Consider the following 23,563-nt stretch of genomic DNA (forward strand, 5'->3'; position numbering starts at 1 on the left):
GCCATCTCACCGCATGCAGCGGCACGCGCGGGCTTGGCATCCTACCTTCGTGGCTCACTAACACGCCAGCTTTTCCAGCAAGCTCTTCAGTTGTTGCAAAACCATTTGCCATCTTCTGACAAGCCATAGGAGGTGGTGTAGGAGGAAGAGAGGCAGGGGGTGTTGGAGGATTACTTAAATTATTCTGCTGCAGGAGACCAAAAAATTTTAAAATTATATGCTACAGAGCAAATATGCCACGACCTTGCTAAAACTTAGTTCTGTGAATTTTTAGCACAGGGAAGCAAGGCTACAGAAATGTAATCAGATGCATCTTCATTCCTAAAGTGCACACCAAGTAGAAAAAGAGATGTGCAGGCCAGGAGGCTCTTCCGTGGAGCAGATACCCACAATCCTCTGGACATGCTACCCACAGGCTCGCTTTCCCCAGCTTGCGTACTCAGTTTTGAAATTAAGAAGCAAATTGACACTGTGCCTCATTCAGTTCTATACAACTCACTTCAAGTTTCACTGTTAAAGCCAGTGAAGGATAGCTTTAAATTCAACCAATAAACCGTAATTAAGTTAAGATATGCCCCAGTTCTATAAAAAATTTGAGAATTTAAGATCCCGCTCCAATAACTGCAACTCGTGTGTTAGGTATTAGCATCTGGATTGTCCAGAAATCTCAAAAAGCAGCAAAAGGAGTAGCAATAATACTAAATGGATCGAGCCATTAGCAAACATAGTTCCCTCTGAACAGTTCTCCCTGTCTGTCACCCCTTTGTCATTTGACTTGTTTGTCTCTCGGGAACTGTTGGCATCTACCAACACCATCACGCTAAGCAAGTGCAGGGCACAGTCAACACGCTGCAAAGACCTAGGAGCTCACGAAGATGATGAGGCTGTGTGGAGAACAGCCCGCATCAGAAGAGAAGGCGTTTGCAAGAGTTGGGAGAGGTTCTAACTGGAGAGGAAAGCGGACCACGATAACACACAGAGCACCACAAGAGAAGGGCTTTAACGCTGAAGAAGAGACGCCCCCAGGGACACTGATGATGCTCTCAAGTATTTTTGCAAAAAAAAAAAAAAAAAGGATCACTTTACACAAGTCGGATGTGAAGTCAAGAATATCTAATGAGCCTATCACAAAACTTTGTTTAAAAAAAAAAAATACCAAAGGATAAACATGGTTTAGTTTGGTATTATTTTAATAGCTTAAGGATTAATGCATAGTTGCAACTGGTACCTAAATTATTAGACTTAACACATTTTCCAGGGTGTTTCACTGTATTTTTTATGGTAAATTCCTAACTACATTTTTTTATTCTATTTACTATGAATTCGGATTCATCTTAAGAATTAAAAAAGATTCCTAAGACACTAAGTATTTTCCTCTACCACAGAAACACATAATGGATGTTTTTTCAGTGTGTATTCTGACCTATATGAAAACACTTTACTTGGTCAAGTTTTAACCTTTGAGTTAAACTCAAGTTTAAATGGAACCTGGAAGATTAGATGTAAACTAGATGGAAAAACGAGACCAGCTCTACCAGTTCGGCTATGGTATCCAAAAGAGGAAGCAAGGCGACACCTTGGCAGAGAAACATACCTTGTACATCAACTGAGAATAGTAATCCGAAACCCCTTCAAGGGCGGCACTGCCAAAAGCTCCTAGAAGTCGATTCCCACTATTAAACTGGCCACTGCCGTAAGGAAGAAAGTGGGCAAAGTTCACTCCAATGACCGGTTCCATTAGAGGGAGCAGAGAGAGCTGCTATTGAAAAACACATTTAAGAGTAATGTACACGGCAAACAAAACAAGTGTTTCTCCATTTTCCTAAGACCCAAGGCAACTCAGTCAAATAAGGCTTGAGAAAAATAAGACTTAAAAATGTCAAAATGCTGGAATAAGTGAGAGAGACTACAGGATCTTTTTGAGATATACTTAAAAATGAGCCTTATCCTCATCTGTCTTAAAGAGATGCTGCCAGGCATCTAGCAAGAAAAACACCTTCCTTCTCTCGGCTGAGCAAGACTCGGGGCGGACCTGAGGCTTGGCGCCCCCAGCGGCCCTCTCAGCAGCTGTCTCCCACCTTCTGTGACAGCCACGAAGGTGTAAGGATGGACTTTACTACGGGAGAGACCAACGCCTGCGTTTCTCTGCGTCCAGAGTCACAAGGAATGCGGACAGAATTTTCCTGGCTGCTGAGGCTGCTCCCTTAGAACGTAAGTAAATCTCGACAATCCAGCTATTTTAAAGTAATTCTGGGGTGCCAATGGAAGAGGTGCAATTTGCTTGCAAACAGGGAATCTGTTAGGCTCCTTGTTGAGATGTCTCTTACCCCTCTACTTTTTGGAAATGATGGCAACCAAGAGAGTTACATAGGGCTGAAAAAGCATCTGACGTCTCACTTCCTTGAAATTTACAGGGACTCTCCGGGAGGCTCACCTGTTTGAGGTGGGTGAAGGTGTCGCTGGTGGAGTACAGAGCTTGTCTCTCCTCGTCCTCCTTTTTCCTCTTCTTTGACCGAGGCGCCGCTTTCTCCCCAGTCCTCTGAGTCCTTTTGCTTCGCTGTTTCTTGGTTTCACTTCCTCCATCTGTTTTTGGCAACTGGTTGTTGCCACATCCAAGACCACCTTGCACTTGAGCCCCCAAAGTTTGCTGATGTAATCGGAAAGGTTAAGAAAGAAGTGAACCATCCACGTGCTCGATTTTCAATTCCTGCTAACTCAGCTCCATGCTAAGACACACACTCCCCAGGTGGGTACCCCAAGCTAAGGAGGGAAGACGGTGGCCTCAAAAGGCCAGCCTCCTGAGAACGGCATGCCCCCTTTTAGACACAACTCTCAGGTACGGAAACTGGTAACAGCTGCGAAGCTTGGCGAGAGAGCAGAGCTCATCCCCTTTCAGAGACGCACAACCCCCAGCCTGCCCGCCTGCCCGGGAGCTGCTGATGGTCCAGAGCCCCCTCTTCTCTGGGCTTGGGAAAGGGTGCTCTGTGGCTGGGGAACAGGTGGCCCGAGCGAAGGCTGTGCCAGTCTCTGCAAGGTGGTCACGGTGCCTTATCTGGGCTCGCCTTAGGAAGGGGTGAAGCATAGGTGTGTGGAAACCACTGCTAGGCCCAGAAAAGCATCACAGACTCTCTCAGCCGAGAGGCCCATCTAGCCTCAGAGAGTGATGAAGACAGACAACGTGCTTCATTCCAGTGCGTTCACAGCCACACATCTGACTGACTAACCACCACCACACACTTCGAGCCAACGAAAGGAGACCGACACAATGACAAATAAGCCTCTCCTTTCATCTTCACGGCGAAGAATGAACCAGGCATTAAGGGCAGTGCTACCAATACCTTAAAGATATGGGACTCTTTTTAGGAGCCTTATTTCTAAACTTGACACTCAATACGGTGCTACAGGCAAGTACAGTTCCTAGAGTTCCTAGTACAGTTCTTACAGTTATTTTAACGTGCTCTGCACTGAATCTTCAGGGGTTTACAGATTACAGTCTAAATAACATCGTGCATAGGTGGCAACATTTTTCTGTATAAGGCCAAAAAACGAGTATCTTATCACCAACTCAACAGGCATGACTTTGAGCAAACTTGGGGAGATAGTGAAGGACAGGGAAGCCTGATGTGTTGCAGTCTATGGGGTCTCAAAGAGTGGACACAATTGAGTGACTGAACAACAACAAACATCTTATGCTTTGCAGACCAAACACCGTCTGTTACAAACACTCCACTCTCTGCCCCGACACTACAAAATCAACTACAGCAACCCGTGAACTGATGAGTTTGGCTCTGGGCTAATAAAATACTTTCAATTCAGACACCAACCTTGAAGATCATAATTTTCACATCGTGCAACATCACGGTTGCATATTTTCTTCAACCATTAAAAAAGCAAAAACAACTCTTATCTCATACCAATGAGGCTATGGCAGCAGGCACACGGTGCCCGCCCCAGGGCGGACCCGAGGTTCTCCAAGGGAGGTCCCCAGAGAGGCAGACAGCAGCCCCCAGGACGGGTGCACATTCTCTGGTCCCACCCCAGACTTGCCGGATGTGAACCCGGGCAGGAGGCCAGCCAGTGGTTTCACAGGCCCTCCAGGTGGCTCTGGCACATTCACATTCCAAGGACCCTGGCCTACAGCTGTGCCTCTTTTGTCCACGTGAATGTGAATCACCTGGGATCTTGTTAAAAACACATTCTGATTGGTACGTTGGTGCTGGGGGCACAGGATTCTGCTTCCTAAGCAGCCCCTAGCTGAGGCTGACACCCAAGGACAGCATGGGGACGAGTATGGAGCAAGGCCCAAGCACTGCTCTGTTGTTCTCCAGTCACTAAGTCCTGCCTGACTCTTTGGTGACCCTGTGGACTGCAGTCCGCCAGCTCCCCTGTCCATGGGATTTCCCAGATAAGAATACTGGAGCAGGTTGCCATTTCCTTCTCCAGGGGATCTTCCTGACCCAGGAATCGAACCCAGGTCTCCTGAACTGGCAGGCAGGTTCTTTACCACTGAGCCACCAGGGAAGCCCTATGCACTTCTTACTGGCTTATAAGAGAAGAATAATCCAACTGCTTGTTAGATGTGCAGGGTCAGGCCCTGTAAGTGCCTAAGAGAATTCTCCCATCCTCACAATGACCCTAAAAACCAGCCATTACTGTACTTCAAACTACAGAAGAACACAAAAGTTTAAAAATTATCCAAAAGTTTGCCTGAGATAGGAACAGTTCACATTTTAATGTTTCTGATCTTTCATCTACGTGTACATATGTTATGATAAAAACACAATGAACTATATTCAATATTCTTTTATTCTGGTGGCTGTCTTTTAAACTTGACACGTGGTTTGTTCCTTGTGACATTAAACTTTCACACATAGCACAAATTTTAATGGCTGCAAGAAATCTGTCTATCATTCAGATATATATATGGAAACATCAAATCAGTAACTAGAACATTGGATTTAGGTTGCTTTCTCTCATTCTTATCAACAGTAAAGACAAAGCCATCCAGTAGCTTTTTGTGTGGTCGCGTCTTTGCACCTACCAGAATGTTACACCCCTCCTGCCTGGCCACCAGACGGTCACAGGTATGCACCGCCTTTCATAGCATCACAGGCACAGGGTGAACCCTAATTCTTTTCATCCTTGTGACAACCCACCGACAGGGAGCATTACTGGTCCTGTTTTACAGGAGAGGGACCCGAGGCACAGAAAGCCTGACCCGCCCAGGCTGCGCCCTGGGAAGAGGAAGCATGGACTCAGCGCAAACTGAGGGGGTGACTGCTACACGCCAGCAGAGGCTTCACCCCGACACCACAAGCAACGGCCACTCTGTGAGGGAAAACAGTCTCAGCACGGAGGGAGATGGGGCTGTCCAACCACGGCCACAACAGTTTCGCCTTGAGCGTGACTAGAAAGTAAATAGATTTCACCGTCTGTAAAATGGGAGTAGTAACTGTGCCCGTGTTATCTCAGGGCAAGTGCTCAGCACAGTGTGACCCCTGGAATGTGGTTAAGAAGGCATCGCCCTGGTAACCTAGGGCCCTGCTCCCTGCTGCCTCCCAGACGGACAAACGCGTGACACAGTCCAGATATTTCACACACATACACGAGCTGACCGCGCCCTTGTTCCATCGCAACACTCAGCAGCATTTTTTACGTATAATTGCTAGTGGTGTTAGGACAAACTTCAGTTCACCGGGTACCGCCTCTGTGGCGAGCACTGTGTCAGGTACGGAGGACGGAAGGGGGCTCGGGTGCAGTCTACACCGTTCAGGAGCCACCTGCGTCCAGAGGTACTAGAGACACTGCACGTGAGCACACGGGCACTCACTCGCTGGCTGGGCTGAGACGGTATCTGGGGAACATGATTCTAGAGCTGAGTTTTGAGAGACAGAGACACTGGCCAGATGTGAATTCTCTGAGACCCTCCGGGGCTGCAAGGTGCCCAGGATTCCCAGGGGCAGAGGAAGCGACAGACTGAGTGGCCACAGAGCTGCCTCTGGGCCGACGGCAAGGACAACTGAAAGCCTCACCAGCACCAAACCCACAAAACCCATGTCTGGATCTCCGGAATCGGCACGCAGTCTCTACTGAGTCAGACAGAGGAAGCAGAGCAAGCCAACGCTTGCAGAAGGAAAGGTTCCACGCACAACTGCATGCGTGGACAACCAAAGTCCCCAGTCCACTCAGTTAAAAAAGAAGATCTAATTTGAGAAGCTCTGTAGGGAATTTATGAAAACAGCAGCATGGCACTGCAGCTTTTGAAAGATAAGACAAGTAGATAAACTCCTATGACCGAAAAAACCTGCTGTGGGAAATATCTCAGGGAAATTCACTGGAATGCAGGAGATGGAATCTTGTAGAGGAATATTTACAAGGAATTCTGCACACAGATGAAGCAAATCCAGTGTTCTGTGACTTAAAAATGGAAAAATACTAACACATGGAAAACCACGAAGGTAAAATAACATCTACACGTTAAGACCGTGTGTGTATAACATGAAGTATTAACACTCTGAAACAGAATGGATCCCCAGTATGCATTACAGAGGTGCGTGAGCTACTTTCTGTTATTGCGAAGAGGTTAATGGAAACTGCAGGCAATCTGCAATTAGGACACACAGACACTTACTTCTCTGCTTGAGTTAGAGCCACCCAACGTGGTAATAATCAGCTGATGGGAACATGTTAGGTATGAAAGGCACTACCCGACAGATCTCTGATTTTTGAAAAACATAATAAATTACTGCTTGATAAAAATTTATGGGTATAAATCAAAACATGAGGTCCATGTTAACTCTCTTCCGGAATAAAAAGGTTATACAAGGCTGGCACTAAACTGCTGTAACCATAAGGTGAAATAAGAGGGCAAAGGACACCGTGGCTTTCCTGGGCCATACTTACCACCTCGGCTGGGTTCTGCCTCTCGACCAGTTTGCTGTCCTTTGTAGAGTCGTCTTCTGAACAAAAACCACCTTCAGGTTTCTGATTTAAAAGGGAAGATGCCTTTTTATTTTTCAGCAGGTGCTTCAGAAGCTCATTGCCCGAGTCCCCTTTGTTAGCAGGAGCCCCGGCAGGTCGGGGAGGGCTGTGCGCGGGGCAGGCGGTGGCGGCTGTGGCCTGCTCTTCAGCTTGGTCCCCGGCAAGCTGCTCGGCTTCAGGTCCCCCCCTGCCCGGGCCCTGCTCCGGCTCGGGGGTCTCCAGTTTCGCCTCTTGGGTGGTGGCAGGGATCTCCACAGACAGCTTCTCCGTCTCTGACTCTGCATAGGTCTGCTGATCTGGGGTTCCCTGTGCGAAGTTCCTGCCAGGTAGCTGGGCCTCTGGCTCAGCACACAGCGGGCCTGCTGCCGTGCCAGGTGGGGATGGACCCGTGGGCTCCGCCGCCTCGGATCCCGCCAGCGGCGGGGGCTCGCTGGGCATGGGCACAGCGGGCGTAGAGGTAGTTTCGGGGATGTTTGGGGTCGGCGGGGCGGTGATGTCTGAGTGGGGGGTGGATGGCGCCTTGGCTGACTCCATGTCCTCATCCTTCTTCTTCTTCCGGGTCCTCTTCTTTTTCCCTTTCTCTTCCGGGATTATGTCAGAATATAGCTGGATGAGCGACTGTGCCGAGCCCGGGTAGCTCTGTCCTTGGGTGACGGCTGGGTCCTGGCCGCCGGGGAGACTGCTGCTGGCTGCGGGGGGCGCCGCGGGGAGAGCAGGTGTGAATGGCGGCCTCGCGGGGGACAGCTGGAAACCAGGCCCAGGAAGACCTCCGTGGACCTGCTTCACAGGGTGGAAACTTGGGCCTCCCCCTGGAACAGAGGGCGACTCGGGAACAAAGGAGGACGGTCCTGTCTGCCTCCGCTCATTGGTCTGCAGGAAACCTGGGGCTGGGGGTGAGCTGAGAGGCGCCTGCTGCATACCCTGGGGCTGCACCGCCTGCCCCATCTGGTGCTGCGGAGACGGTGGGAGGGGCCGTGGGGGCGGCACGAAGTCTCGGGGAAGGTCCGAGCCGAAGAACGAGAGCTGGGGCGCGGGCGGCCGGCTGCTCAGCTCCGAGCCCATCAGGCCGTGCTGCTCCAGCTCCAGCCGCTGCTGCAGAGCTCTCTGTCTGTCGACTTCCTGCATGAGCTGGATCCGCTGTCTCTCCTGCTGTTCCCGGAGACGCTCCTTACGCTCTCGTTCTTGAAAACTTTCACTGAATGGGTTATTGTCGTCGAATTCCACCCGAGGTGGCGGTCCACTCTGGGGATTTGCATTTGACACGGCCCCTGGGGCTGGTGTGCAAGTTTTTATTGGTAACTGTGCAACCGGAGGCTGAATCCTAGGAGGGTTGAGAGGGAGGTGAGGAGGAGCACTGGGAGGTTGCCACCCAGGTACACTGGGCATTCTGGCCGGGCTGCTGTGGCCAGGCATGACTGCAGGGTGCTGCAGCTGTGGGGGTACCATTGGGAAGCTGGGCTGGCTCATGGCAGGTGGGGGGGCACCCGGAACCAGGGGCGGCTGGGGCTGGACACCAGGCAGAACGGTGGGCGGGGGGGCCATTGCACATTGCTGCTGCTGCTGCTGCTTAATCCGGTAATCTTCAATCAACTCGGCATGCTCTTTCTGTTGTTTACGAATCTGGAATCGGAGAAGTAAGTCTTGCTCATTATATATGTACTACAGGCTTCACACGACACTGGCTGATGATAAAGGTGCAGGTTACACAGAAGGCAATTAGATCTTGTAGAGGCAAAATTATTTCACTTATTAGGTGATGGCAAACATCACACCCCTCCAAAATACTCATCAACTAAAAACTGCCAATCTTTTCGATAATAAGATGTTTCTAAATATGAAATACCAAAAACAAATTTGAAAAACATTTTTTGATAATAATATTAAGAAAATCTTACTCTGAAAGTCATAAACTTTTTAAAGTATTTTAAAAAAGACAAATAGGGGATTCCCCACCACTCCAGAGGTTAGGACTCTACACTTTTCACTGCTGTGGCCGGAGTTCAAACCCTCACTGGGGAACTCAAGTCCCCAAAACTGTGTGCCGTGGACAAAAACAAACAAACAAACAAAAAACCATAAACAAAGGTTATACAGGAATCAGCTAATTGTGATGTCTTAGAGGTTACATTAATACATAAGGTTAGACTATGAAATTTAACTCAAACTTTAACCATTTAAATGTTAAGATTTAAGTATACAAAACTGTATAACATGTTAAAAAAAAAGATGAATTAGTAGTACACATACCATACCCTCCCATACATGTTAAAAAGCCTAGATTGGTAAAACTCCTTGAAATTAAATGGGTATAATTTCTGAAATATGGAGACACTCTGGGGTGGTGTTTTGAACATTTCCTACTAGGCTCCTAACACCACGGCTGACTTGTGTCAGCCAGCTCTTTCCCGGCCCGTGGCGGCCCCGGGAGCAGACGCTCAGGACGACCTCGGTAAAGATACAAGCCCTCTCCTGAGGACACACCGCCTCACGCAGGGAGCTGGGAAGCAGGGCCGTGAGACTCAGCAGGTTATTATCAACAGGTTCCCAGGCCGACTAGCATATTGTCCGCACACATCGTCTGGGCCTGTTTCCCACTGGCTGGAAACTCCTACTTGTTCTCTTCTCTCTTCTGACTTGCTTCCTACTAGAACTGAGAAGGTCACCACTGGACTTTGGTGAAGGAGAATGAACACACATCAAGTACCCAGAACATGATCTGGAATACAGAAGGCGCTGAGCCAGGCCTCTCCCAGGACATTTTAGAATTCTCTTAAAAACACTGTCATTAACTGCTTATCTTAACGAGATGACACTGGATTGCTGCCAACTACGTAACAGATGATGCGTCCCATTTTCCAAGTATAGCATTAATTTCTAAATAGGATTTGATCCATGTATATGCAAAAACTAGGCCCTCATCACAAAAAATTTATAGAAATATACCAGAAGGCAATAACAAAGCTAAAAATAATTTATAAAAGAATCCTTAAAAGCATATTTACTTGCAGTAAAAAAATGGCCCCAGAAACTAAACTGAAAGAGAAATGAACCGTCACTCTGGAAGAGTCCTAGTTTCAAACAAGGGGATCACACTGTAATTGCCAGGGGGCGGCAGAGGAGCTGGGGGAGATGGCATCACTGACTCAATGGACGTGAATCTGAGCAAACTTGGGGGGACAGTCAAGGACAGGAGAGCCTGGCACGCTACAGAACATAGGGTTTCGACGAGCTAGTGGCAGATCAGCAACAGAGCTTGCAGATAAAATGCCTCTCATCAGCCATCTCATCTATCTCCACAACGACTCAGCAGATTTTTTATTTCTTGTTGTTCAGTTGCTAAGTGATGTCCGACTCTTTGGGACCCTATGAACTGTAGCACACCAGGCTTCCCTGTCCTTCACCATTTCCTGGAGCTTGCTCAAACTCCTGTCCATTGAGTCAATGATGCCATCCAACCATCCTCTGTCATCCCCTTTCCTCCTGCCCTCAATCTTTCCTGTGTAAAATGGTGATAATACCCCCTTGTTCAGAAGGTTAGGTAAGACAGGGCATGTGACTAAGCTCCCTATGCAGAAAGTTCTGTGGTTTTTACCAAGTCAATCAAACTGCTCTTTTCTACTATTAACTTGGAGAATAAAATTTATGTTGACAATCAAAAACAAGATGGACATTTCTGATGTATAATCCTATGCATTTCAACACAGGTGAAGACCAGTGTGGCCATCACCACAGTCAAGAAACAGGCCACTGCCCCTTTGCAGGCAAATCCTCCTCTCCCAGCTCTAGGCCCTGGCAACCACTAAACCACCGTCCAACTATGTAATTCTGTCATTTCAAGAATTTTCCATAAATGGAGTCAATATATAACTTCTGGGATTAGCTTCTTCCACTCAGCGCAACGCTCTTGCTGCGCCTACCCCAGCGGTGGTGCATTTCAGCAGTTCCGTTCTTTTCGATTGCTGAGTAAGTATTTCATCACTTGAATGTGCCCCGCTTTGTCCAAACATTCACCACTGAAGGATGGCGACGGGGGGCGCATGGGGGTGGCCCAGTTTTTGGTGACTATTTTAGAGATGCTGTCCGTATGTGTACACACAGGTTTTGGGTGAACCTATGTTTTTAATTCAAGTAAATACCTAAGAGGGTCCCTTAATGCATTTTAAACACTATTACTCTTTTATTTTAAATAAAAAGCTCAAGTTTTACCTCTTTGTAAGTATAACTGCTATTTCAGTATGAACATTTTGAGAACCATCAAGTCTATAATGGAAGATAACAGCAAACTGGTCTTGTATTTCAGGAATGAGTCCTTTACAGTCAATGTATATTAAGATCAAAATACTGAGAAGGGAACACTAATAAAAATATAGTATGAAAAAAAAACCCACCAGAATGATTCAAACGCTCCATCTGAAATTCCAATGGAGACTAGGGAACCAAAGACAGGGCGAGGCAAAGGTCAACTCCAAGTACTGACAGGAAACCAAGGCTGTCCCCACGTGCTATCTCCAGGAAAGCTGAAGGCTACACGGCGACCCCCCAGTGCAGGGAGGGCACCCCAACTCCTCCAGCTCTATCACCTCTAGCAGGGTTTCCTGCCACAGCACAGCCACAGCTCCTCTACGTCAGGACTGGGACGGCGCGGCTTGCCGGACGCACCTGCAGCAGTGTGTGCTGTGTGACCGTGACTCTGGGGTAAAGGCCTGGAGCAGCCACTCCCCCAGGAAGAGGTCTGAGAGCTGTCACTCCTGGCAGCGCACTTTTGTGTGCCGCTTCAGTTCAGTCCAGTCCAGTCGCTCAGTCGTACCCAACTCTCTGCGACCCCATGTATCTTACCACCGACCAAATCCATTCATAATTAATCAAGAGCAGACCGTTTGGCCAAGCTGTGTGTTACCTGCTCCAGCTGCTTCTGAACCATGCTCTGCTGCTCGGTGACGTGCTTGAGCTGCTCGGCGTCCTCCTCTGGGAACTCGCGCCCAGCCTTCTTGGCGGTACGCTGCTTAGCTGAAAGGGCCTTCTTGGATTTCCTGTGCGCGCCGATTTGTTCTTCAAGATATTTCTGCTGCATCTGAAGAAGTTGTTGGGTCTCCTGAAGCCATTCTTCATACTGTTTACGTTGTGAATCATCTGAGGAAAAAAATTAAAATTCATCTGTGTTATTTTTCTAAGGAGTCCAATACAAGATACACAAACCCATTTTGTAAGGAAACAGTTTCACCATGACCTTGTCATAGGTATTTTGAAAACATAATACTAAATATTAGACCATAATACAACCACTGAAGATTTCAGAAAAATACTTAAGAAAACTAAAGAATGCATATTCTTAGGATACACGCTAAACTCATACCTATAGATACTGTAAACCCAATCTTTGAGAAGCAGAAGACTTATCTGATAGGATACTTTTTATCTACTAAATCACTGAATTCTCTAACCCGAAAGCCACTATTTACTAAAATAAAACTACATTTGTATTTGATTAACTCAACTTTACAGATTTTGAAGAGACGAAGTAAGACACAGCCTACCAAGGTGCAGAGCATGGATCAGGCATCATTTCCCATGTTAGTTTTCCAAAGTTTATAAGGTTTCCCCTATTTCTAAATAGTGAAAACATGTCCTGAACTAACAGGGAAAGAACCTAGAATGTTTTAGAAAGGACCAATATGAAGTCTGTTTTATAAAGGAAATCTGTAAGTTAAAAAAACTGATGATTTTTAAGAATTTTGTCATTTATATTTCTATAAATAAGCCATTAACCAAGTAAAATCTTTTCCACTTGTATGACTGTCATTAATATCTCCCCAAACAGTTGTATCTCTTCATCTTGTAGCAATATTCCTTATTCTTTGAGGGCACTTTATTTCATTGATGCCAAGTTAAGAAAAAAAAAAGTAATCTTATGTTGTGAAATTCAGAATATACCATTTTGACTCACTTTAAGACAAAGAAATGAATAAATACAATTCCAAGAAGGACATTAGCTGAAAAATTACATCAATGATAACAGAATATCGTCATACAATAAGAATCCACCCAAAGTCAATGGGCACAATAAAGCCAGAAAAAGCCAGTTGGTTATAGCAGTTCACTTGTTTTTAAGGCAAATATGTATTCAAATTATAATCATTAATGAAAGGGGAATTTCAAAAGGTTGGACTTTGGGTTTGTTCTTAAACCCAGAAGTTCCGTCCGTGTATGAACTTGAATCTCATCTACTAAATTTGCAGGGCATTGTTCTAGAACAGGCTTTTTCACAAGATTTCAGAAGTTCTGCTTCTGGTAGAATGAGACCTACCGCAAGGAAAGCCTTTCTGGTTTCTGGAACCAGGAGAGCAGAGGTGAGCAAAATGAAAAATAACGGTGAAAAAAAAGTTAGCTAGACAGTCTGGAGAGTTCAGAAAGGTTCAGTTTGGGGAGAACTTTAAACGCTATCCTGAAGCACCGTGGGACCCCTGAAGGTAACTAGGAGGATGTGGTAGCATCCTGCATCCCTGACTTCACACCATGCTGCTAAACCCGGCTCCTCTTTAAGCACACGCCCTTTGCTGTTCCCATTTAGTGTCCTTGCCACTGACACAGACAGTCATTAGAAAAGAAGTGGTTTTATGCCACAGATTGTGAAGTGCCCAGTCTATATACAAAAATTGCAGCAGCACTGAAGAGAGAATGGGGAGATGATTTTTCGTTATTAAAATACTCATCTCTAACCATAAGTATTCATGCACAGAAAAAAGAAAAGAAAAGCAATGAAATACATGCCTTGAGGAAGAGGACCCTAATAGGGCAGCAGTGATGTTTAAAGATTGAGGGCACTTTAACTTCAAATAACACACCTACACTAACTCCAAGATTTTAGAAGAACACAAATATAGTGCAAACCAGCAATCCCCAGAGAACACGTAACTGATTAGATTTATACTTACTGACAAAGCCTGGACCAAAATTTGGAGGATTAGGCCTAGAAATCTGATGTGTTATACTGCCATCCTAAAATAAGTAAAATTTACAAATAGGTTTATTCCACATTTCAGTTAAAGGGGGACAAAAACTTAAAAAAAGGAAAAAGAAGTGGAAGGGAAAAAACTTCAATTTCTTATGACATCTTTGAAGCTTTCGTTTCGATAAAAAGTAGAATGAATTTTGTGGTGACAACCTACTTTTTGAAGCTTTTAAACTACCTCTGAACTGTTCTATTTGCTAGGTCTCAGTTGAAAAATAATTATTTTTGAACTAAGAGGTTATTCATCAAAAATATGATAGTAGGGCAAATCAAATGGTACTTAGCTGAAGATTCACATAAAACCCTACTTTGTGATCAAATCTACCTGGTTTCTTCAGCAACTAAGACATAGAAACATGCGTTCCAGATTTACTAAATTCCACTTCACAAAGTTATTTATAAACAAGAACCAGTATCTCTAACAGGCACAAATAATAAAACATATATACACTAATTTAAATATTACTCTCATTTTCTAATTGAATGTCTTATCTTTTCCAGGGAGATTGAATAAATAGTTATCATCTCACAATTCCCTGGTAACAATCTGATAAATAAAATTAACAGTGAAAAAGCATTTACTGAGTTCTCACAAATTCTGCTGACATGAGCTGTAGACACAGTAACGACGACAAATAGGATCAGCACCCAGAATGCACTACATGTAAACATAAAATCCTGCAAAGCAGGTGGTGTAACAGTCGACAAATCAGAAAACGGAGGCTAAAAAGTTTGCCCCAAAATCCCAATAAACTCACAGTGAAATCAGATTAAACTCAGCTATGAAGCCTATGTTTTTTCAACAATGTCAGATGGCTCTTTTTTAATGAAAATATAATTATCAGCATAATAAATCTAAAGCAGAGCAAAAACAAAGTGCCCGAAAGACATGTAGAAAGTAGGTAGCTTTCTCTCTTTTTTTCCTAGGCAGAACTTGGTGAAAAGAAAAACTTAAAACACAATATAAAGTGTAGTTCTAACTTTCCTGGACATGACTTGACACTGAATATTTACACTTAACGCTGATTATTGTGAATGTTAAGTACGTCAAAATTAAATTATTCCAAGGAATAAACTGCAGCACGTGACTGTATCTAAATAAAATGACTATAATCATTATTTTCTGCAATTTGTAGCAGTTTTACATTTAAATGTAATGACTGAATTCTAAAATGCTGGATGTGAAAAACGTCTCCGTGGAGTTAAAAGTAAATGAAATCAAACCCTAAGACCCTAAGCACCTGGCTTCCCTCCAAGTGACCTTCTACCCTTAAACATACAGATCCTTTTCAGAAACTGCCAACGTTTTAACCTTGTCTTGCCCTTAAAAAAATGTCTTATTTCTGCCGAGCTGGTAACACACTGGGGCAGTGTTCTAGGACTTCTACTGTTTCCTAGAAGCGGCCTCGCTGTAAAGACTAGTGAGACACACAGGAAAGGCGCTGGAGTTCGAGAGTGACTGGCGACAGGCGGCAATACCTGAGCAGCTGCCTGTGGCAGGAGGGTCTGGCCGTCCCCGCTCTGTGCCCCGGCCACTGACTGGCCCATGAAGGGGAACCTGTAGAAAGAATAACTGAGTATCAAAGAAATGTCTGCAACTAACATCATCTTTACATCCTAAACCGTTTTCTCTTCCAGGGAAGGGGCAGTAATAGCAATGTGTCTCTTTTCAAAAACACGGACTCAGGCCCTATATTTTTCTGCCCCAACCTACTACATGACGGAGAAGGCAATGGCACCCCACTCCAGAACTCTTGCCTGGAGAATCCCATGGACTGAGGAGCCTGGTGGGCTGCAGGCCATGGGGTCGCTAAGAGTCAGGCATGACTGAGCGACTTCACTATCACTTTTCACTTTCATGCATTGGAGAAGGAAATGGCAACCCACTCCAGTGTTCTTGCCTGGAGAATTCCAGGGATGGGGGAGCCTGGTGGGCTGCCATCTACGGGGTCGCACAGAGCCGGACACAGCTGAAGCGACTTAGCAGCAGCAGCAGCTACTACATGACTGTGTGGAATGTGAATGCTTCCTACTCGTTTTGCCTCTGATGAAAGGGAAGCTCCAGAGAGATTAACTTCCCCCACAGTGCCTAGTGTGGCTGCAGCGCCTGTGAGGCTGTTCCAGGGTCCACTCGGTTATGCGCCTCATTACACATTAAAATTCATTCAAATCTTTTAGAAAATAATGAAGGCATAGTTTTCTTAGAATTTACACAATCAAACTGTATATTCTGATCTTTATATAAAACAAAAGATGTATCTCAATTAAGAACCTTCATATATCCTTACGTCTAAAGGTTAGAGCAAATCAAACACTGGTCACTGACTAAGAAAAAGTCTATATGGTTAAAGATATCTGGCAAAATGTTACTTATTCTAGTTAAAAGCTTCAGAAACATTACTGCTTTGAATGAAAACACTGCATCTACAGTTACCAAATGCTTCAGCGTGTATCTTTCAAATTATTTATCGAACATTATAATTAATGTCTAAGTAGATAATTATGTCTAACATTATAATTAACGTCTAATCAGAATTTGGAACATATGCTTTTAATTTTTTACTCAGCTTTTTGACTCATCTGTTGCCCCCTGGCCCCCCTACAGCCTGGTGTGGAACGGTCTCTCAGTCCACAGAGCGCTCACTGTCTATCACCCTCAGTCAGTTTCCGCCACCACATGAAGGAGGGGTCACCGTCTCCACCTCTTCAAAGACCTCAGCAGAAGCACTAACAACTCACCGGCTGACTAACACATCAGTGCGTCTAAGCGGTAGAGACTTAATGCTGAAGGAGCAGGGGTTCCAACTCTCAGGTCTGTATTTTAAAGTGCAGAATTAAATTTACCATTTCCTTCTATTTTGACCACAGGCAGCAAACTACAGTATTATCAGCAGTACTGTGACTTTTCAAAAACAGAACTTGTTACTTTCGTGGCAAAAGTTGTTGCACAAACCCAACTGGTCATTTAGGTTCATCACATCATTCTTTTGAAGTTATGGTAGCTATTAGACCTACTGCCAAATTTACTCATGCATTAGAGAAGCACACACACTGTAACTTTCACATTTAAATAACTGTATTTCAAATATAATTGATCTCCTCTGTAATATTATGTTTTTGGTTTGGCATTAAAATATTCTGAGGAGTTCAAAGGCTTTACTGGAATGTCAGAAAGTCCACGACATAAAAAAGTTAAGAACCCTCATGACAGAGAAACAGTGCTCACAGACGCTGAGCATGCAAGTCACTACAGTCTCTTCTTTGATCTCAACAATGCTTCTCAACCATTTCCAAAGTATCCAACAAAGCACCTTTGAAGAACTGTGTTTAAATTCATGTAGACTTCATATTCAATTTCACGATCACCCACACTCAACAAGCAATTAGGCTAAATTGAGGCTCTATGCCTACTCTATGGACAGAGGTTCTCAAACAGCAATATACAAAAGAATCACCCATGGTGTTCGCTAAAACTACAAGCACCATCTCCAGATACTGATTCAGTATGTCTACGGTTGAGTGAAGAAACCTTAAAGGAATTTTGAGTAAAGGAATTTTTGAAAAAGCTACCACATAATTCTGATGTAGGTCCATGATCAGAACTTAAGAAGCCCTTAGGGGGTGTAAATAATTTCAGAAATTTAGAGAGTCGAATAACTCATCATCTCTAATGTATAATTTTTGCATTTTTTCCTATTAATAGTGAAAAGGCTTATAAAGTTTCAAAGTGCTAACTCTCATACGTCCTCTGATGGAATAAAAAACCTTCAGACTAACATGCTATCTTCTGTTCTCAGCACAGAACAGTTTAATGTCTGTTCTCCTGCTCACCCTCGCCTACTCAGGATGAAGCATCTCTGTCCCAAGCAGTGTTTAGGTCAGCGCTACCTACTCCAAAGCACTTAAACGAGCGTGTATTAACTATGCTGAATCTCCTGCTTAGTCAAGTCACTCTTGCAAACCACTCTGTGATGCATTATTATGTTTACCCTGCAATGAATGAAAACTCAGTCTTTACATTCGTATAGCATTCTGCTTTTGATTATATTCAGCTGACATCACAACCAATTGAAATAATTACCGTTCATTCCTAGAATACAAGTTTTGCATCACTATATGCTCCTTCTAGTAGCTAGCAGAGCTTCTGCGCGCTCCTGATGCACAGCAAGCATGAGAAGCATCGTTACCTACCTGTTCATAACCATCGGCGGCATGCCCATGTTGTTTTGCGCCATTACTTTATTTATGCCCTTAAGGGCCACCATTTTGGCTTTCATTATAGGGTCTGTAATTGCATCAAAATCTAAAGAAGAAACATATTTTAAAGTTACTCATTTCACAGTACTTGGTTCAAGTGACACTAAGAAGAAACGTTAACTATCACAAACATTACATAACTTAAGACTCTTATTCCTTGTTATTTACTAATCACTACTACAGGTCTCTATAATAGGTAAAGAATTGTGAGAACCTCATCCTGAATTTACTCCCATCTAAGTGATCAACACATATAATACCTTAGTCCTGCAAAAATCTAAATAAGGTATTTGCCAAATACTGTTATAAGGGAAATGACAGCAGTAACCTAAAGTGATGCAATCCTATTTATCTCAACTTCCACAAGGTTCAGCAGAACATTCCACCATGACGAGAATCTGCATTTATTACAAATACTAAGGAATTTTTGCTAAATTGGTTACTACTCAAGAGAAAAATGTATCAAGTTCTGATAAGGATAGGCTAAGGGAAAAGACCTCTTTGCATATAGAAATAGGCTAAAATGACAGAACTGGTAATGAATGTAGGACAGAAGGTCAATTTTATTGTTTAGAAAAAGAAGCATTCAAAAAAAGTAAGGATTCCTTGGACATTCTCTTAGAGGCATTCAGGCATTTTTATTAGTACATTGCTGGTTTTTTTTTTGGGGGGTGGGGGACGTTCCCTCAAATTAGTAAGCCACTAAAATAAGTTAGAGAGCTTTATATGACTAAAAAAACTGCCAAGCATTCATTGTACAAGTGAGAAGTTTACTCCCAGCATGATTTCTTTAAATTCACCTTTCAATGACTCTGAAAATACCTGGCAATAATGAGAATACATAGAAGGAAGGAACCAAAAACGATTTATTTCTATTAAGTCATCCCATAAAAAATAGAATTGAGAACGTGTGAAACTCCAAGTGTTTAATTTCTTGATTTACTGTGGAGGAATCTTGAAACTCTTACTCAGTTTCATCTCAAAGCTGAAGAAGGAACAGAAATACAACCCTCAGTACTCTAGGCCACATGTAATTTTAACACAGAAAAAAGCTTGTAAGCATACCACATTCCACCCAAAGCCCACGGTAATTATTTTTGGAACTCAAGAGGAACTCCTACCGATATTAGGGAAGAACGGCTCAGATCGCTGGCGGATCATGGCTTGCATCTGTCTCTGTTGCTGCTGTTCTTGTCTCTCTTGATCCAAAAGATCCTGCAGCAGTAGAGGCTGCTCCTCCAGAAGGAGGGGCCTCTCTCTGCTCTGCTGGGCTAACGTCTGAGGAATCATTAGCTGCTGGGCTCCAGACATGCCACTGGTCCCAGGCTGACTCGTCAGGGGCACAGGCTGACTGGCAGGTTTGCCTGTCCCAAAACTGTGGTTTACTGGCGGCTGACCCTGAATGAAGCCTGGATTTACCTGCACACCCTGAGGGAAAGCATGGTTTAGTCGAGGGACTACTGCCACGTTAGAGTTCAAGGTATTATCCAAAACATGACCAGGCGGTGTCATCAGAGGGGGAGGCAAACTTGACACGTGGCCGGACGGGGAGGCTGGCAGAGTTGGTGCTGGGGATGCCAACGGCCTCATGTCTGCAGGGTCAGGTTTCTCGTTAGCAAGCAGACTTGAGAGAACGGGAGTTGGCCCAGGCATGCTGCACGGGGTGGCGGCATCTTCGGCAGGCAGCTGAATGGCCCCATGAGCCGCACTCGCGTTGGAGCCGGTCGCTTCTTGCGTAGTCCTTTCCTCCAGCAGGTCTGCATCACAGGGCTGCACAGGAGCCTTGTCCCCATCGCTCCTGTCCAGAGGAGCAGAGGCTGGTGGGCAGGAAGGGTCAGCAGTATCTTTACCGTCCTCACTTTTCTCACTTTCACATTTGGCTTCCCCTTTAGAATTTGGAGACAGCACTTCTGTTTTTATCTCGCTGCTGACAGTGGATTTTTTCCAAGCAGAAGGTTTATCAGAAGGAACCACACTTTTGTTGTCTTGCTCCTTTTTTTCAGGTTCAACAGATACACACTTATTATCTAACTTATCATCAATTGGGACACTGAGGTCCAGTTCCTCGTTGAACATGTTCTTCTTGTCTTCCAGGTCAAGTTCCGGGTCTGTATAAGCGATGATATCGAACTCCCCCGACCGTAATAGGTCGTCCAGGTTGGGGTCGTTAGCTTCTAAATTCCCCAGAGTATCCAACTCATCCCCCTTGCCATCTTCTGTATCCAGGTTTAAATTTTCAAGATCTTCGTCATCTAAGTCTTTGACTTCAACCCCTTCAAGGTCTTTAACATCGAGTTCTTTGACAGACGGGTCATCAGAATCAAGCTTTTCTTCGAGACCATCAGAAGACTGGGTGGTTATCTGTAAATTTTCAGATGTCGTTTCAGCTGGCACAGAGGCTGACAAAGGGGCCTCTGAGAACTCACCACCCAAGGGGTGACTCAGAGACCTCATGACCGTAGCAGATGAATGGACAGCATGGCTCTGCTCCTGCTGAGATGGCGGCACTTGTTCCAAATTTGGGTGCACGGGCAGCTGATGAGGGAGACCTTGGGAGGGCCGTCTCATGGGGTCTGGGTGTCTGGGGCCTGGGAAGTCCGGCCGGGGAATGAAGCTTCCATGGCGGGGATGGGAGGGTGCCTCGATGATGTTGCCAGGAGCAGCAGGGAAGGGCAGCCGGGGCCTCCCGTCCGGGGCCCGGTGCCTCAGCTCAATGAAGGCCTGGCCCAGTATGTTATGCTGCTGAACCGGCAGGCTCTGTGCTGGAAAATGAGCAGGAAGTCCACCAGGATTATTCATTGGTGAGTTATTTAAAGGCCTGGGCATATCTACAGACAGAGACCTTCTGAGCTGTGGAGGAACTCCAGATCCTTGCATTTGCTGAGGAGGTACAAGGAAGCGTTCCTGACCTGACAAAGTGCCATGACCACCGCCTGGAAATCCAAACCTAAAAGAAGAAATAAAGAACACAGATAGTTAATATAAAGTATTGTACTGAATTCAGAAGTAGGTTGATAAAAAGGAAAAGTTTTAGATTAAATACAGATAGGGCTCCCCTGGTGGCTCAGAGGGTAAAGAACCTGCCTGAAATGTGGGAGACCCGGGTTCGATCCCTGGGTTGGGAAGATCCTCTGGAGAAGGAAATGGCAACCCATTTCCTTCAGTACTTCAGTACTTTTGTACTTCTGCCAGGAAAATCCCATGGACATAGGAGCCTGGTGGGCTGTAGTCCATGAGGTCACAGAGAGTCAGACAGGACTGAGTAAGCACACAAAATGTTGCCAAATGTAATGATGACTTAGTAAAAACAAAATTATCACCATTAGAAAGTATTTATAAAGAATCTATATGAACATAAATTTTTGCTACATACTCTACAGTAAATACCATACCTGAGCTCCGATGACATCTAACAGAGATCATAAACGAAGATAAAGGGAAACAAACAAGCAGATAGAATCAGCTGTTTACAAATCAGCATATACTACTGGAGTTGCAAAGAAGGCTATGATATGGAGGAAGCTGATTTAGGGGGACGCCTGAAGGAGGTCTAATGAATTTTACCGAAGACTTGCAGGTCTATGCACTTAAGAAAACAAAGGCACGATGACTGGAAAGATTAACCTATTTGCTCAAAGAATGAGAACCAGGGGTAGTAGGACAAGAATGATAGGCATGATCTGTGAAGACTCAGTAAATGAATGATTTACAGAAAAAATTTATTTATATTGTACCTCACCCTACAAAGAAGGAAAGGCAAGTTGCAAACAAATATGGGTTTTCCAGGTGGTGCCAGTGGCAAAGAACACGCCTGTCAATGCAGAAGACTTAATAAGAGACACTGGTTCCAACCCTGGGTGGGGAAGGTCCCCTGGAGGAGGGCATGGCAACCCACTCCAGTATTTTTGCCTGGAGAATCCCCATGGACAGAGGAGCCTGGCGGGCCACAGTCCACAGGATCATGAGGACTGAAGCGACTTAACACATACAAATAAATATAAACAGAGTAACAAGCATAAAATAAGAAAAAAAAGAAATATAAGGGGAAGACTTTAACATGAAGGTTAAGTATTAGACTAAAAAATATACCTGATAAAATGAAAAGCATATGTTAAAGAAATGCCTCCTTATTACAGCTCAGGCCCACATTTGGCTCTGACCATTCTACTAGTCATTTCAAAAGAGAAAACCACTAATTTTACAACCCTATTTCATCATGAGAAGTTCCTACAGGAAAACATCCTTTCGATTTGGAAATTTCCACAAATATTTACAGTGCAAATTAAAATTAAAAATCTAAGAAGAAAACAATTCATATCACATATTTGACTGAATATGGCAGTAACACATCAGAGGTTTGATTAGTATGATAAACAATATCATTGTGGCTGTAATGCAATGCTAGTACAGTCAATATTTAATAACGAAGGGAATGTTTTTAGTCTGTAGAGTACTTAGAGGTTTATAAGGAAAATCTACGACCTCTCATTAGTGGAAAATAACATTGATTTTATCTCAAAGGAATTAAGAAGTAAAACCGAGCAAGGAGGTCTTGATTAAGAGTCATATCAAAGAATATATGAATATACAAAACACCAAATCACGCTGCTGTACACCTGAAACTAACAGAACATTGCAAAATCACCACACTTCAATTAAGAAAGAGTGAAAAGAAGTCCTTTCAGTTGGGCATCCCCTTCTGTTGGCTGTTTACTCTGGCGTGAAATGAAAAGCCTTACCTGAATCCATGCGGCCTCATGCCCATGCTGCTGACATCAGGGGGATAGACTCCGCGGGCCTCCTTCGGGAAGACGGTGTATCGAGGGCCCAGAGGAGGGGCCATGGGGGACCTGATGCTCCCAGGGTAGGGGGGTGGGGGCCGGGCAAACGCCTGGCCGACGCCCTCCGGCTGCCAGTGTGGCGGGGGCCCTGGGTGGGGCACCGCTCCTGGGTCCTGGGTCCCCTTCTCCTGCCGACTGGCCATCTTCTTCTGCTGCTGCTGCTGGAGGATGATCTCACGGAGCTTCTGTCGCTGGACGGAGGGAAACGCAAGGTGACTGGGACTTCTGCTGACCCGTGCCTTTTTCAGCCTCAATGATTCTAATACTCCACTATGGCACTGTTTGAATCTTAGTATTTCAGAGTATAATAAAACACGAGTTAACACTTAAATAGCCAGAAGGTTGTGAAAAATAAACATGATATGGGTCCTTTCCTTTGCCTTATAACCACCACAAAACTGAAGCTTTCATATTTAAGAATTTCCCTACAAACTCATGGAGACTGAAATTAGATAACAAGAATCGGTCCAATTCA

General features: G+C 44.7%; 1 protein-coding gene across 22 annotated transcripts in view; it reads right to left on the reverse strand.

Annotated features, from left to right (window-relative positions):
- KMT2C (lysine methyltransferase 2C) overlaps positions 1-23,563 on the reverse strand; it is a 257,448-nt gene that overhangs the window by 17,986 nt on the left and 215,899 nt on the right. For 14 of the 22 annotated variants that reach the window (XR_003589232.3, XM_060415213.1, XM_027969041.2 and 11 more), the window contains 10 exons: positions 22,987-23,279; positions 19,369-21,194; positions 18,182-18,293; positions 15,470-15,548; positions 13,914-13,977; positions 11,879-12,111; positions 6,904-8,601; positions 2,435-2,647; positions 1,595-1,759; positions 46-187 (listed from right to left, as the gene is read on the reverse strand). Coding sequence is in view for 21 of the 22 variants with exons in the window: in XM_060415213.1 (XP_060271196.1) it covers positions 46-187; positions 1,595-1,759; positions 2,435-2,647; positions 6,904-8,601; positions 11,879-12,111; positions 13,914-13,977; positions 15,470-15,548; positions 18,182-18,293; positions 19,369-21,194; positions 22,987-23,279 (4,825 nt within the window). In the remaining variant the exon portion in view is untranslated. The remainder of the gene's footprint in view (positions 1-45; positions 188-1,594; positions 1,760-2,434; positions 2,648-6,903; positions 8,602-11,878; positions 12,112-13,913; positions 13,978-15,469; positions 15,549-18,181; positions 18,294-19,368; positions 21,195-22,986; positions 23,280-23,563) is intronic. The other 8 variants (XM_042249047.1, XM_042249046.1, XM_060415214.1 and 5 more) reach the window with 4 other exon arrangements.

The sequence above is a fragment of the Ovis aries genome, chromosome 4 (genome assembly GCF_016772045.2).
Source record: "Ovis aries strain OAR_USU_Benz2616 breed Rambouillet chromosome 4, ARS-UI_Ramb_v3.0, whole genome shotgun sequence".
Lineage (NCBI taxonomy): Eukaryota > Metazoa > Chordata > Mammalia > Artiodactyla > Bovidae > Ovis > Ovis aries.